The 14,762-nt window shown below is 37.1% G+C and overlaps 1 protein-coding gene across 2 annotated transcripts in view; it reads right to left on the reverse strand.

Moving 5' to 3' along the window:
- Window positions 1-265: 265 nt before the first annotated feature.
- Window positions 266-14,762, reverse strand: part of PPP4R2 (protein phosphatase 4 regulatory subunit 2) — a 99,102-nt gene continuing 84,605 nt past the window's right edge. For both annotated transcript variants that reach the window (XM_066244592.1, XM_066244591.1), the window contains 6 exons: window positions 6,869-6,962; window positions 5,668-5,705; window positions 4,741-4,815; window positions 3,997-4,140; window positions 3,038-3,324; window positions 266-2,783 (listed from right to left, as the gene is read on the reverse strand). In XM_066244592.1, coding sequence (XP_066100689.1) covers window positions 2,470-2,783; window positions 3,038-3,324; window positions 3,997-4,140; window positions 4,741-4,815; window positions 5,668-5,705; window positions 6,869-6,962 — 952 coding nt within the window. In that variant the 3' untranslated portion in view covers window positions 266-2,469. The remainder of the gene's footprint in view (window positions 2,784-3,037; window positions 3,325-3,996; window positions 4,141-4,740; window positions 4,816-5,667; window positions 5,706-6,868; window positions 6,963-14,762) is intronic.

Genomic DNA, 14,762 nt, shown 5'->3' on the forward strand with positions numbered 1-14,762 from the left:
TGTAAAGCAAGGTCTGTGTAAGTGCACCTATCCATACTTGTAGAGATGGACTTCCAAATGGGCATCAGTTTCTTAAACCAGCTCAACAAGGTTCTCCAGTTTAACTATAGTATTCCATCTATTCTAAAGATACTTCATGAGCATTCTAAAATTACCTCTATAAAAAAACAAGTTTGATCTATGATCAACACATGAATATCTAATCAATATTAAAATGGTTAAACTATAGAGCAAAATGCAGACCTCTCAGAGGTAAGTGACAGCATTTTGGTACATTCACCATTATTGTACTTTATTTAATAAAGATATACATTTGCCCTTGCAAAAATAACAATCGCTAGTTTACAAATAACCACAGACCTCAAAGTCATGATGCTAAAACTTCAATTTATAAGTAACAGAAGTTAAACCTATTTGTTTACAAATGGTCCATGGCACAATTAAAATAAAAATATCAAAAGGTCACAGGATCTTAAAGAATAGGTTTATTGACAATTTCATAAATATTCTAAAGAAAATTTCAAGATTTCTTAACTTAAAATGTTTACAATCTGTTCTCATTGGCAAAATATCCCTCAACAAAATAAGGTTAACAGGTCACTGAAAATAAATGTCACATTTAAAATTTGCTTTTTAACATTTCTGCAAAATTAAAAAAAAAAAATTGTAATTTTTCTCCCCTATTGAACACATTAAATACATTTTGTTTTTATTTCAACTATTAGACATATTCATAAATATACCATCTAGCTGCTGTGAACCTGACAGTCAAGTCAGTCAGTAGTATATTACCTTACAAACATAAATGGAGTCAAATCATTTGGTATTCTTAGTCATAGCAATTTAAGTAGTCAGAATGCAAAACTGTGGCTGCCACCCAAACCACCCAAAAGCATATGCTACAGTGTCAGAAATTGTTTGCATCACTTTTATAAGTTCATAGGTGTACTTCAGGTATCTGAAACTAAAAAAGGGAAAACTTTATATTTTGATAAAAATGTACTCAAATATTTCATAACATTAGTATTTATTGCTTTATATGAATACTGTATTGAAAGCCCAAGCATTAAATTTACACACAGAAATTATACAGTTATATACCGCATCACAAAGGCAGTGAACACATTACATTCTACAAAATCTACTTTACAGAAATTTAAAAAGTCTAAATATCAAAAGGTACAGCTGAAGAAACAGGTATAAATTTGGCAGCCAGTAATTTTGACAGGGAAATTGCAGCTTGCATGACATTATATAAGTGAATTTGAAAATATTGAGTTTAAAGTAATCATTGTGCTTTCTGTTGATCTGAAAAATATAAACTGGCTGTTAAAGAAGCGTGTTCAAAAATATTTAATTCACTTCAAAATGTCATACAAATTATGGTGGCTTCTACACACCCCTAAAGCTTCAGTCACTTAGCTCCAGTACATTACTAAAGTAATATATTAATTCTTCCAGTACAGTGGTGTTTCATATCATTGACATTTGCATACTCTAGAATAATTTAGAAAGAAATGTGTAATATTCACAATATTCAGAAAAGCAAAAGGTTAAGGAACCTGCCTAGTTTTTCTGAGATGTTCTCATATCAGCTTTATAAGCACTCATTCTACGAAACAGTAAGCTAATGTTTGAGCACAATTTCCAAGATAAAGCACGTTTTCTCATAAATAATAGTCTTTTTCTCAGGCACCTCAGAAGTATACAAAAGAATTTAAGTTTGAACAGATCTCTTGGAATGTGTTTAACCTGGTATTTCAACAGACTTAAGATTTCCAGGGTTTCACAAGGGCCAGATTTTACTTGAATTACTCAGAAGAGAAAGAAACTGTCTTCTGAAAGAATGAACTCAATCATTACCAATAGAAAAAGTAACCACTGTATTTATTCATCTCTTATAGAAACAGAAAAATATAACATTTCCCCCCTTAGAATAATATATATGTATGTATGTATATATATATGTGTGTATGTGTATGTATGTATGTATATATGACTGAAAGTTCCATTGTACACAATCAAACAATAAAATATGGAAATCAGCATGAAACCCTAAAATTCACATGTTAAAATGCTGAAACTATGACCAAAATATGAAAATTGCTAGAGCTGTCAGAAAAAGACAAGACAAAAAGCTTTCTTGTGTATAAACTAAATAATCTCCAAAAGGTTTTCAAAATTATAATTACTTTCCAGTTTAAAAACTTTAATTCTAAATTGAAAAAAAAAAGTTCTATACATAAACCACTGATTTGGCCAAACCAAAAGTCAGCGGTAAGCAGGACCCAAGGAGCTGATATTCACAGTTCTTACATGTACAATTCTTTCAGCATTTATCCCACAAAATACTTTACTTTACAACCTGCTTCTCTTGTAAAACTAAGGTCCACTTTATTACATAAAAGTTTTATACAGTGTAAAACCAGAGCTGTATGTAAAATACTGCATCTAAATGTTTCTAAATAGTTAGTCTTGTTCCATTGGTTCTTCTGTGACTTCTGTGGTGTCATCATTTTCCATGGATGACTCTGAGAGAATCTCTCCAGTTTTACTGGAATTGGATCCTACTAATTCTGTTTCATGGCAGTCAGAACCACTACTTTCAGGGCCTGTATTTTCACTACCTTCAGAATGTAAATCGTTCTCAGCTTGAGTCAGATCAGATTCCTCCATTTGATTGTTTCCCTCAGAAGTCTCTTCATTCACAGTTAAGGCATCATCAGATTCTTTTTCTTGATTTTTTCTTTCTGGGATCATTTCTCTTGATGTCATAAAAGACTCTAAAAACAAGCAAATGTAGTTGTAGTTAAATTTTATGTTCAAAATACCTCCAACAGTTAAGTTTCATGAATTGTGATATTCTACAGTTCAAATCATATCCCCTGACACTCAGCAGCAACTACATAAATGTGGGAGAAAAGCCCAACATCAGCATTATAAAGAGTTCCATTATGTTACATTCTTTCACGCAAAAATGAAGTACAAGATTTGAGGATCTCCTTACTCCACCCTTTTATAGATGGTCTCTAAATACCTTCTTCCTCTTCATCCTCTTCTTCATCCTCTTCTGTACAGTGTTGCCTGGTACAACTACTTTCTTTGTCTTTATTCTGAGATGAAGATGATGCTTCTGTTTCTTCTACCATGACTGAAGAAATTTCACTGGAAGATGTCTGACTGGCTGTCTCCCGGACTTCACTTTCTTTGTCAAACCGAAGTCTTTTTACCTCATGCCCTTCAGCTTCCACAGAATCTTCATCTGAATGTTTATTTTTTACTGGGTTCACTGAGGAGCCTTCGGATCCAGATGTCACAGAGTCACTGTAAATGTTTTTTTTAAAAGTGTCATTAATACAAATTATTTTCCTCATCTTCTTCATTCTCATTTTTAAGATCTAATAATTTCTTAATTGTATCTCATTGTCAAAACTAAATTATACCATCTGGGTCAAGAAAAAACAAGAGAAAAATTTCGAGAGAACCTAAAACTGTTCAGTGAGTATTTTTCACTAGGAACTAGTAAACAAGTTATATAACCTTTCTGTTCAATTCTCCAGTCAAGTTAAATGTCCTCCTGAAATAAAACTAGCCTGCCACATGGACATACTCTTTAAATCCTCTCACTTAGTTTTCTTTCCCATAATGTGCACAAATTTGAGATGGGATAGAAATATTTCCTTTTACAATCTAAAATAAAAAATTATTCATAAAACTCATTTACAAATTTATTTTCTGGTAACTTTCAAAAACAAGAAATAAAATGCATCATGACTACTTCATTTTCTTAAGATTCTATTTTAAAGAAGACCTCCCCATATTAGCAGTTTCAAATCTTTTCTATGCTCATCTTCAGCATGTACTAGTAGCTCCTGTTTTAGCCCTCAAAAAACAACAGTAAATTGTAAATAGTAAACAATTAGTGCTGAAAACCATCAGTAAATGTTAAGTTTATAAAACCATTTTTTTGTTTATTAATATAAGTCACAAACAAACCTGTAATTTTTGTCCTCATTTTGCTGTAACTTTGATTCTTTGCCATCTGTGCTCTCAGGCAAACCATTTGTTGTCATGGGGACTGACAAAGAAACCTTTGGTCGATTAAGTGGCCTGGGTGTTCCAGGCCCATTTATGTTAGACCTGTGGTGAGATAAATGAACATCATTTTCCCATTTTGCTAAAAGTCAACCCTTTCAAGGTAATTCTGACTTTCAGATCCATAGGTTACCAAATTAATTGTTTAGTACATTCTATATCCTCCATAAAATTAGCCCAATTTTTTTTTTATATAGAGAGAAAGGTAAGAGAGAGAGGCAGAGAAAAGAAGAAGGGCAGAGTAGGAGAGGTAGGGAGAAGGAAGAGAAGAAGACAGAGAGGAGTGAGAGAGGGAAGAAGTGGGGGGGGGAGAGAGAGAGAGAGAGAGAGAGAGAGAGACAGGCATCAACTTGTTGTTCCATGTAGTTGTGCACCCACTGATTACTTTACTGGGCATCAAACCAGCAACCTTGAGCTCCAGCTGGTGACCTCAGGATCTAATAACCAGCGACCTAAGGCTCAAGCTGGCGACCCCAGGACCCAGCAGCAGCCTTGGCACTCCGGGTCAGCCCTGTATCTACTGCATCATCACTGGTCAGGCTAAAATGCCCAATTAAAAAAAAATACATTAAACCTGCTGCTTAGCCTGCTACTCAAAATTAGGAAAATGAAAATTCTTTGGATATTAAAAATCAAGTATCTTACCGGTCAGTATAATTTGGTGAATTTCCAGGAAACATAACACCATTCATTCGATTTAAACTATTAGAATTGTTTTTTCTATGAGAAAAACACACACACAGTTATGGATGGTTTGGTGCTTTAGTTTTGACAAGAAACACAAGTCTACAACATCTTTTTAAAGATCTTATTGTCACAGAACCAAACTAAGACCTCTGTGAGAAATAACAATGAAATTATCTTAATTAACAATATAGGTATATTCTTGTAAAAATCAAAAACAGAAATTCGGTTTTTGTCTATGAAATCAGATATTTTTAACCTTAAATGTCTCTCAACAGGAGGCAACCTTTTCCTCACAACCTCCCTACCCCTACCTTGCATGCCCAGGAGACATTTAGCAATATCTCAAGGCATTTTGGGGGATACTACAAACAGCTAGGGGGTAGAGGAAATGGAGACTGCGTAAACCTCTTGTAATTTCCAGGATATCCATTCATTAACAAAATGTTAACAGTGCTCAGGACTGTGCCCTTAATGGACACCTTGATTTACCATGTAAAACCTGAGAGCTGGAAACAGTTTTCCATCATGAAGAGGAATGTCATCAAGTAGCTATCCCAAACCTAGGTGTTATCCCTCAAGATGCCCTTATAAAGGTTAAAATAGAATCCCATGGCCCTGTCATGAGTGCCATGACAAGACATACATCCAACAATGTGAAGATTACAGTAAATCACAACTCTTTAATCCAAATCCCTTTACTAGAAAAACACACAGGTAATGTTATTGGTAATATTCTACTTGGAAACTGGGCGGCTGAGTCACAAGTATTTATAAATGTTATCATGTTTAATTACATATGAAATAAATGCAACTTATTTTAAGACTAATATATTAGAAATAATATAATTAGAATATTATATACTAAAAAAAAATCTCTCTACTTACTCTGAAGAAGGATATACACAGCTAACAACCATCACATTCTGCAAACAAAAATTGGTGGTTTAATATGACAAAAAGTACTACAACATAACATTTAACCATCTATTTTTAAATTCTCAAATTCATCCTGGTAGGTTAAGTTTCCATTTATTTTAATTTTACGATAAAAATAAATGTTCAGAAATGAAAACAAACAATAAAAGACAAAAATTTAATACCTTACTAACATTTGTTTTTGTTTTTATGCCTGTCTTTTTTTTGGACTCTAGTTACTTTGGAGCCCTAACATTACATATTGCATTAAAAGAGTAGAACCATGCCCTCCTTATTTTAGTTAGAATCACTCCAAAATACTTAGATATTAAAGCTTTCAGGTCAAATATAATGAATTTCCTTATAAAGCAGTACCAATCAATGCCTGGTGTGCAGCATTATCTACCCTAAGAAAAGAGACTCAAAATATTAACCTAGTAAGGTCTACCGTAAATCACAGGGAATGACTGTGGATTCCTGCTCTTCAGGTAAAATAACTAAATTTGAATTATAAGTTTAAAATGAACACTGGAGTATGTCAAGGATCAATCAAGGGAGGGAATTTTCCATTCACTGGTTCAATCTTGGTTCCCAGGGCTCCTTTACCTTCTTCATTCTACACAAGTCAACTTCTTCAAACACCTTGATGTCTTTGTTGATCACACTGTCCAGAAGGCCCTTCCCTTCTTAACATCCCCTCAACTCACAGAAAACCAATGTTTCCATCATTCTTAAATGTGACCTTTATCTTTCTCAATATCCAATTTAAATTCTTTGTATCAGTGATTTTCCAGAGTTGTGTAACTCTGAATTCCAGAACTGAAATAAATGAATTCCATGGATTAACAAGTGTGTAAAATTCTCTATTAAAGTTAAAATATCAATTATAGAACTTTATAGAACATTTAATATGTTGAGGTATTCTATGAATATCTAAGAGACCATACTAAGCTGCTTCCCCAAACTTAATTGATCACAAGCCCTCCTCTGCCCCTCTATTAAATTTCTCTCTGCAACTTTGACCACAATTCAGAAAACAATTTGGGAAAAACATCAGATAGGGTGAAAAATTTATATCAAGAAAAAGTGTCCACAATAGTTCTTACTCAATGTGTTTTTCTGAAATCTGTTATGCTTCCGTTTAATATCATTTCAATAGCAAAATAAATACCTTCTCTACTCCTCTGAGAAATTTGTCTGTTCCTGTATAATTCCTCCTTGGATCTGTTAGTAATTCACATAGTCGCTGAATAGTAAAAGGGATACTGCAAAAGAATATAAATTTATAGTCTGAGGTCATTGAATATAAAGAGAATAAAGAGCATTATTAGTCTTGCAATATAAAACTTTTCTTAAGCATGTATTAAGCTACAAAAGAAAATGCTACAATAAGGGAATGAATGAATGGAACATTTAAAAATAGGCAAGATATAGGCACACCTTTTTTAAATGAAAACAATTTTTCCTTTCTTGCAAAGCAGAACATCCAAAATTAACAAAAAGCTTAAAAATTGAGAAAAACACTTTAATACTATGATTTGTTAATTTAATTTTAAGTTTAAAAGACAAATAATCAAATGAGTTGAGACAAGATGGCGCTGGAGTAGGCGGACGTACCAGCATCTACCTCCCAGAACCAAAGTGGATTACAAACTAATTTTATGAACCATCATCTGGAAAAACCAACTTTGGACTAAACTAAGAGGATTCTTCAACCAAGAAACACTGAGGAAGCCACACCGAGACTGGTAGGAAAAGTGGAAACGCAGAGAGGGCTGCCCAGCTCCCCGGAGCGAACGGCAGCAGGGAGAGACTCGCGTGGCGGGAAGTGAGTTTAGCAGAGGGGAAAGGGTCCTGAGCCCCAGGAACAAAGCCCCAGCCTGCAGCCCCAGAGCCCAGAAGAGGCGTAAAGACAGTATTTAGCTGGAAACAAGTCAGGATACTGTTTGTGTGAGAGTCTGATTTCTCAGACCCAGGATTCTTCTTAAAGGGACTGTGCAGAATATCTCTCTCAAAAACAATCACTTGGGGCTCCTGGGGACGGGGGGAGAGAGGAGAGGACCATAGTAACAGGAAGAGTGTGTAATCTAGAAGGCATAGGGAGAAACATTTTGGGAGATAGCCACCCTAACCCCTGGGACGAGTCACTCCCCAAAGATGAAGTGAATATTTCCCCCGGAAACAGCAATACCAGCAAAGGGAAGCAGGAGAGCAGCCAAACAAGCTCCCCCGTGGCATTCAGTCGCATAGAAAGAGGGAGCTTTCGGGTCTATAGAAGTGAGTCTTAGGGTCCGAGCTGCAACGCCCCCACCCACGTGGCTGAGGGCGCACCGGAGAGCAGGTGGCAGCGGGAGACAAAAGCGCGGTTCTGCTGGCAGGGGCGAAAGCCGGCTGGCCACCACTGGGCTCAGGTGTGAGCTCAATCTTGCCCGGCTGGGGAGAAGGGGACGTGCAAAAGGGGTCAAGCTCAGCTGCCGGCAGCCTGTAATCCAGCCTCCAGAAGAAGGCTGGAGAACCCTGGAAAGGGTGGAGACCAGCCCCAGAGCAAGGGCAGAGGAGCACAACCCTGCCTCGCCCGTGCAACCCAGGCTTGCCATCTGACTTGGTAGCCGGCTCCTCCCGCGGGGTGGGGGTGGGGGAGCCAAAAGCCCAGAAGAGGTGGAATTACCCTACGGAGCTGATCTTGGGCACGCAGCCCTGCCCGGCGGTAGAGCCAAGGCTAGCAGCTGTTCCTTGAGTGGGATCCTCCTGCAAGGGCAGGGCGAAAGCTCGGAAACAGGCGGAGACCCGCAGCTGAGCAAAGGTGCTCGCCAGTGCCCTCAGGACCGAGCATAACGTCACACACGGGGGCGGGGCAAAGGCCAAGGCCACCAACCCTTGTGCACCCGAGCACGTGATCACAGCCACTCCCGTGAAGAGAAAATGAGGAGGCAGAGAAATACAACACAAATAAACCAAGAGAAATCCCCAGAAAAGGACCTAAGTGAATCAGATATAACCAAATTACCAGATGCAGAGTTTACAATAACAATTGTTAGGATGCTCAAAGATATTAGAACCACCATAGATGGCCATTACAAAAACGTAAATAAAGAGATAACAAATATAAAAAAGGACATTGAAATAAAAAAAAGAATCAGTCAGAAATGACAAATACAATAGCTGAAATAAAGAATACAATGGAAGGAATTAAAAGAAGGATAGATGAAGCAGAGAATCGAATCAGTGAGTTAGAGGACACAATAAATAAAGGCACGGAAGCAGAGCAGAAAAAAGAAAAGACACTCAAAAAGTCTGAGGAAACTCTAAGAGAGCTCTGTGACAACATGAAGAGAAATAACATCCGCATCATAGGGGTTCCTGAAGAAGAAGAGAAAGAACAAAGGATAGAGACTTTGTTCAAACATATTATAGTGGAAAACTTCCCCCAATTAAGGCAGGAAAACATTTCACATGTTCAGGAAGCACTGAGAACTCCATTAAGGAGAAACCCAAAGAAACCAACACCAAGACACATCATAATTAAAATACCAAAGCTAAATGATAAAGAGAAAATATTAAAAGCTGCTAGAGAAAAAAAATATATCACCTACAAAGGAGCCCCCATAAGGATGACTTCTGATTTCTCAACAGAAACACTTGAGGCCAGAAGGGAATGGCAAGAAATATTCAAAGTAATGCAGAACAAGAACCTACAACCAAGACTACATTATCCAGCAAGGCTATCACTTAAAATTGGAGAAATAAAAAGCTTTACAGACAAAAAAAACCTCAAGGATTTCACTGCAACCAAACCAAGGCTGCAAGAAATGCTAAGGGACCTGTTGTAAACAGATCAAAGGAAAAAAAGAATATAGCAAAAGAGAAATACAGTTTTAAAGAAAAAAAAATGGCAATCAACAATTACATATAAGTAATAACCTTAAATGTTAATGGATTAAATGATCTGATCAAGAGACATAGGGTAGCTGCGTGGATAAGAAAACAGGACCCATACATATGCTGTCTACAAGAGACACACCTTAAATCAAAAGATGCACACAGACTGAAGATAAAAGGATGGAAAAAAAATATTTCACGCAAATGGAAATAAAAAAAAGCTGTGGTAGCAATACTTATATAAGACAAAATGGATTTTAAAACAAAGACCATAGTTAGAGATAAAGAAGGTCACTACATAATGATAAAGGGAGCAATCTAAAAGGAAGATATAACCATTATAAATATCTACGCACCTAATATAGGAGCATCTAAATATATAAAGCAGACTTTGATGAATATAAAGGGCGAGATCAACAGCAATACGATAATAGTAGGGGATTTCAATACCCCATTAACATCATTAGATAGATCTCAAGAAAGAAAATTAACAAAGAAACAGCAGACTTAAAGGACACACTAGATCAACAGGATTTAATAGATATCTTCAGAACCTTTCACCCTAAAACAGCAGAATATACATTCTTTTCAAGCGCTCATGGTACATTCTCTAGAATAGACCACATGTTAGGGCACAAAAGCGGGCTCAACAAATTTAAGAAGATTGAAATCATATTGAGCACTTTCTCTGATCACAATGGCATTAAACTAGAAATCAACCACAAAAGAAAAATTGAAAAACATTCAAACACTTGGAAACTAAATAGCATGTTATTAAACAATGAATGGGTTAACATTGAGATCAAAGAAGAAATTAAAAAATTCCTAGAAATAAACTATAATGAGCATACATCAACTCAAAATTTATGGGACACAGCAAAAGCAGTCCTGAGAGGGAAGTTTATAGCATTACAGGCATACCTCAAGAAGCTAGAAAAAGCTCAAATAAACAACTGAACCCTGCATCTAAAAGGACTAGAAAAAGAACAGTAAGTAAAGCCCAGAGTAGAAGGAAGAAAATAATAAAGATCAGAGAAGAAATAAATGACATAGAGGCTAAAGAAACAATACAGAGGATCAATGAAACCAGGAGCTGGTTCTCTGAAAAGGTAAACAAGATCGATGAACCTTTAACGAGACTCACCAAGAAAAAAAGAGAGAGGACTCAAATAAATAAAATTAGAAACGAGAGTGGAGAAATAACAACTGACACAACAGAAATACAAAATATTGTAAGGAAATACTATGAAGAACTGTACGCCAAAAAACTAGATAACCTAGATGAAATGGACAAATTCCTTGAATCATATAATCTTCCAAAAATCAATCTGGAAGAATCAGAAAACCTAAACAGACCAATTACAACAAATGAGATGGAAACAGCTATCAAAAAACTCCCAAAAAAGAAAAGTACTGGGCCTGATGGCTTCACAAGTGAATTCTACCAAATATTCAAAGAAGAACTAACTCCTATCCTTCTCAAGCTATTTCAAAAAATTCAAGAGGAAGAAAGACTTCCAAACTCCTTTTATGAGGCAAGCATAATTCTGATTCCAAAACCAGGCAAAGACAACACAAAAAAAGAAAATTATAGGCCAATATCCTTGAAGAATTTAGATGCAAAAATCCTCAACAAAATATTAGCAAAAGGGATCCAGCAATATATGGAAAAAATCATACATCATGATCAAGTAGGATTTATTCTTGGGAGGCAAGGCTGGTACAATATTCGCAAATCAATCAATGTGATTCATCACATAAACAAAAGAAAGGAGAAAAACCACATGATAATTTCAATAGATGCAGAAAAAGCATTTGATAAAGTCCAGCACCCATTCATGATTAAAACTCTCAGCAAAGTGGGAATACAGGGAACATACCTCAGCATGATAAAGGCCATCTATGACAAACCCACAGCCAACATCATACTCAATGGGCAAAAATTAAAAGCAATCCCCTTAAGATCAGGAACAAGGCAGTGGTGCCCCCTTTCACCACTCTTATTCAACATAGTTCTGGAAGTCCTAGCCACAGCAATCAGACAAGAAAAAGAAATAAAAGGCATCCAAATAGGAAAAGAAGAAGTAAAACTATCATTATTTGCAGATGACATGATATTGTATATAGAAAACCCTAAAGTCTCAGTCAAAAAACTACTAGACCTGATAAATGAATTTGGCAAGGTGGCAGGATATAAAATCAATACTAAGAAATCAGAGGCATTTTTATACACTAATAATGAACTGTCAGAAAGAGAAATCAAGGAATCAATCCCCTTTACCATTGCAACCAAAAAAAAAAAAAAAAAGTACCTAGGAATAAATCTAACCAAGGAGATTAAAGACTTGTACTCGGAAAATTATAAAACATTGATAAAAGAAATCAGGGAAGATACGAATAAGTGGAGGCATATACCGTGCTCATGGTTAGGAAGAATAAACATCATTAAAATGTCTACATTACCCAAAGCAATTTATAAATTCAATGCAATACTGATTAAAATACCAATGACTTACTTCAAAGACATAGAACACATATTCCAAAAATTTATATGGAACCAAAAGAGAACACGAATAGCCTCAGCAATCTTGAAAAGGAAGAAAAAAGCGGGAGGTATCACACTTCCGGATATCAAGTTATAAGGCCATTGTATTCAAAACAGCATGCTACTGGCATAAGAACAGGCACATAGATCAATGGAACAGAACAGAGAACCCAGAAATAAACCCACAGCTCTATGGACAACTGATATTTGACAAAGGAGGTAAGACAATACAATGGAGTAAAGACAGCCTCTTCAACAAATGGTGTTGGGACAACTGGACAGCTACCTGCAAAAAAATGAAACTAAACCACCAACTTACACCACTCACAAAAATAAACTCAAAATGGATAAAAGACTTGAATGTAAGCCGTGAAACCATAAGCATCTTAGAAGAAAACATAGGCAGTAAGCTCTCTGACATCTCTCGCAGCAATATATTTGCTGATTTGTCTCCACAGGCAAGTGAAATAAAAGACAGGATAAACAAATGGGACTTTATCAAACTAAAAAGCTTCTGCACAGCTAAAGACAATAAGAACAGAATAAAAAGACAAACTACACAATGGGAGAATATATTTGACATAGCGTCTGATAAGGGGTTAATAACCAAAATTTATAAAGAACTTGTAAAACTTAATACCAGGAAGACAAACAATCCAATCCAAAAATGGGCAAAAGAAATGAATAGACACTTCTCCAAAGAGGACACACAGATGGCCAACAGGCATATGAAAAAATGTTCAACATCACTAATGATTAGAGAAATGCAAATTAAAACCACAATGAGATATCACCTCACGCCAGTCAGAATGGCGCTCATCAATAAAACAACACAGAATAAGTGCTGGCGAGGATGTGGAGAAAAGGGAACCCTCCTGCACTGCTGGTGGGAATGCAGACTGGTGCAGCCACTGTGGAAAAAAGTATGGAGATTCCTCAAGAAATTAAAAATCGAACTGCCTTTTGATCCAGCTATACCACTGTTAGGAATATACCCCAAGAACACCATAGCACTGTTTGAAAAGAAGAAATACACCCCCATGTTTATGGCAGCATTGTTCACAATAGCAAAGATTTGGAAACAGCCCAAGTGTCCATCAGAGGACGAGTGGATTAAAAAGCTTTGGTATATATATACTATGGAATACTACTCAGCCATAAGAAATGATGACATAGGATCTTTTACAACAACATGGATGGGCCTTGATAACATTATACTGAGTGAAAGAAGTAAATCAGAAAAAAACTAAGAACTATATGATTCCATACATAGGTGGGACATAAAGATGAGACTCAGAGACATGAACAACAGTGTTGGGGTTACAGGGTGGGGGGAGGAGAGGGAGGAGGCTGGGGGAGGGGAGGGGCACAAAGATCATGGCTTTTCAGCATTTGCCATATTCCCCCCTTAATCTATAGACAGACAGCAAATATTTACGTATGGTGTTCCCAGTATAAAGACTGCTGTCTTAGGGACAAATGCTGATAAACTATTTCAGCAGTTCCTCCTTCAAAGACTTATATGTCAACATAGAGCTCCATGTTTCATAGGACATACTCAAGCTCACTCCATGCTCCCTGGAGCTTTTTTAGCACAAGGGAATTCCCCCTTTATTTTTTTATTTTATTTTATTTTATTTTTTTTAGTATTTTTCTTTTATTTATTTATTTTTTGTATTTTTCTGAGGATGGAGATGGGGAGGCAGTCAGATAGACTCCTGCATGCGCCTGACTGGGATCCATCTGTCATGCCTACCAGGAGGGAATGCTCTGCCCATCTGGGGTGTTGCTCTGTTACAACCGGAGCCATTCTAGCGACTGGGGCGGAGGCCATGGGGTCATCCTTAGTGCCCGGGGTGGCTTTGCTCCGGTAGAGCCTTGGCTGCGGGCGGGAGGAAAGAGACGAAGAGGAAGGAGAGGGGGAGGGGTGGAGAGGTAGATGGGCGCTTCTCCTGTATGCTCTGGCCAGGAATCGAACCCGGGAATCCTGCACACCAGGCCAATGACTCCGACGGGTCTATCCCGTTTTTTTTTTACTTAAAAAAAAAAATTTACATTTCTTTTGAATGCTGATGAACAGGAGACACCAAATCTTTTTCTCCTGCAAACTACTACCTTCTTTATTAGATCTAGCTAATAACACTGTTTTGTCTTTTTCCAAATAGCTCCAGATATATGGAAAAGATTTATATAGGCGGATGGGGATCCTCAAACCCCTCAGCGAGATCTTCTGAGAATGGCTTTTAAGATACCTAGAGGCAGAAAAAGCCCAACAGAGATCAGGGGAACTACCAGCTTTTAGGATACACCCTTAAAGGCTCCAATGCCCCAAAGGGGTCTCATAGGATGCCATCTGGGTCCTGCTTCAATAGTGGAAAGAAAGGTCATTGAGCTAAAGCCTGCCAGGCTTACACGCCTCTGCTGTGAGGAAACAGGAACAGTGGAAGGAGGACTTCCCCCTCGCTCCTCTAAGGGAGGGTTCAGTCTCTTCCAGCCCTGCTCCAGCCACCTATGACCTAACCTTGCCCAGAAAGCTGGGGTTTGCCACTGAAGGCTGAAGGTGCCCAGGGCCGTCGGCCCCATCTACGACACTGTGGATGAGCCTAGGGTATTTCTTCCAAGAAGCAGGTAAACTGATCTC

Source organism: Saccopteryx bilineata, chromosome 10 (genome assembly GCF_036850765.1).
Source record: "Saccopteryx bilineata isolate mSacBil1 chromosome 10, mSacBil1_pri_phased_curated, whole genome shotgun sequence".
In the NCBI taxonomy this organism is placed as follows: domain Eukaryota; kingdom Metazoa; phylum Chordata; class Mammalia; order Chiroptera; family Emballonuridae; genus Saccopteryx; species Saccopteryx bilineata.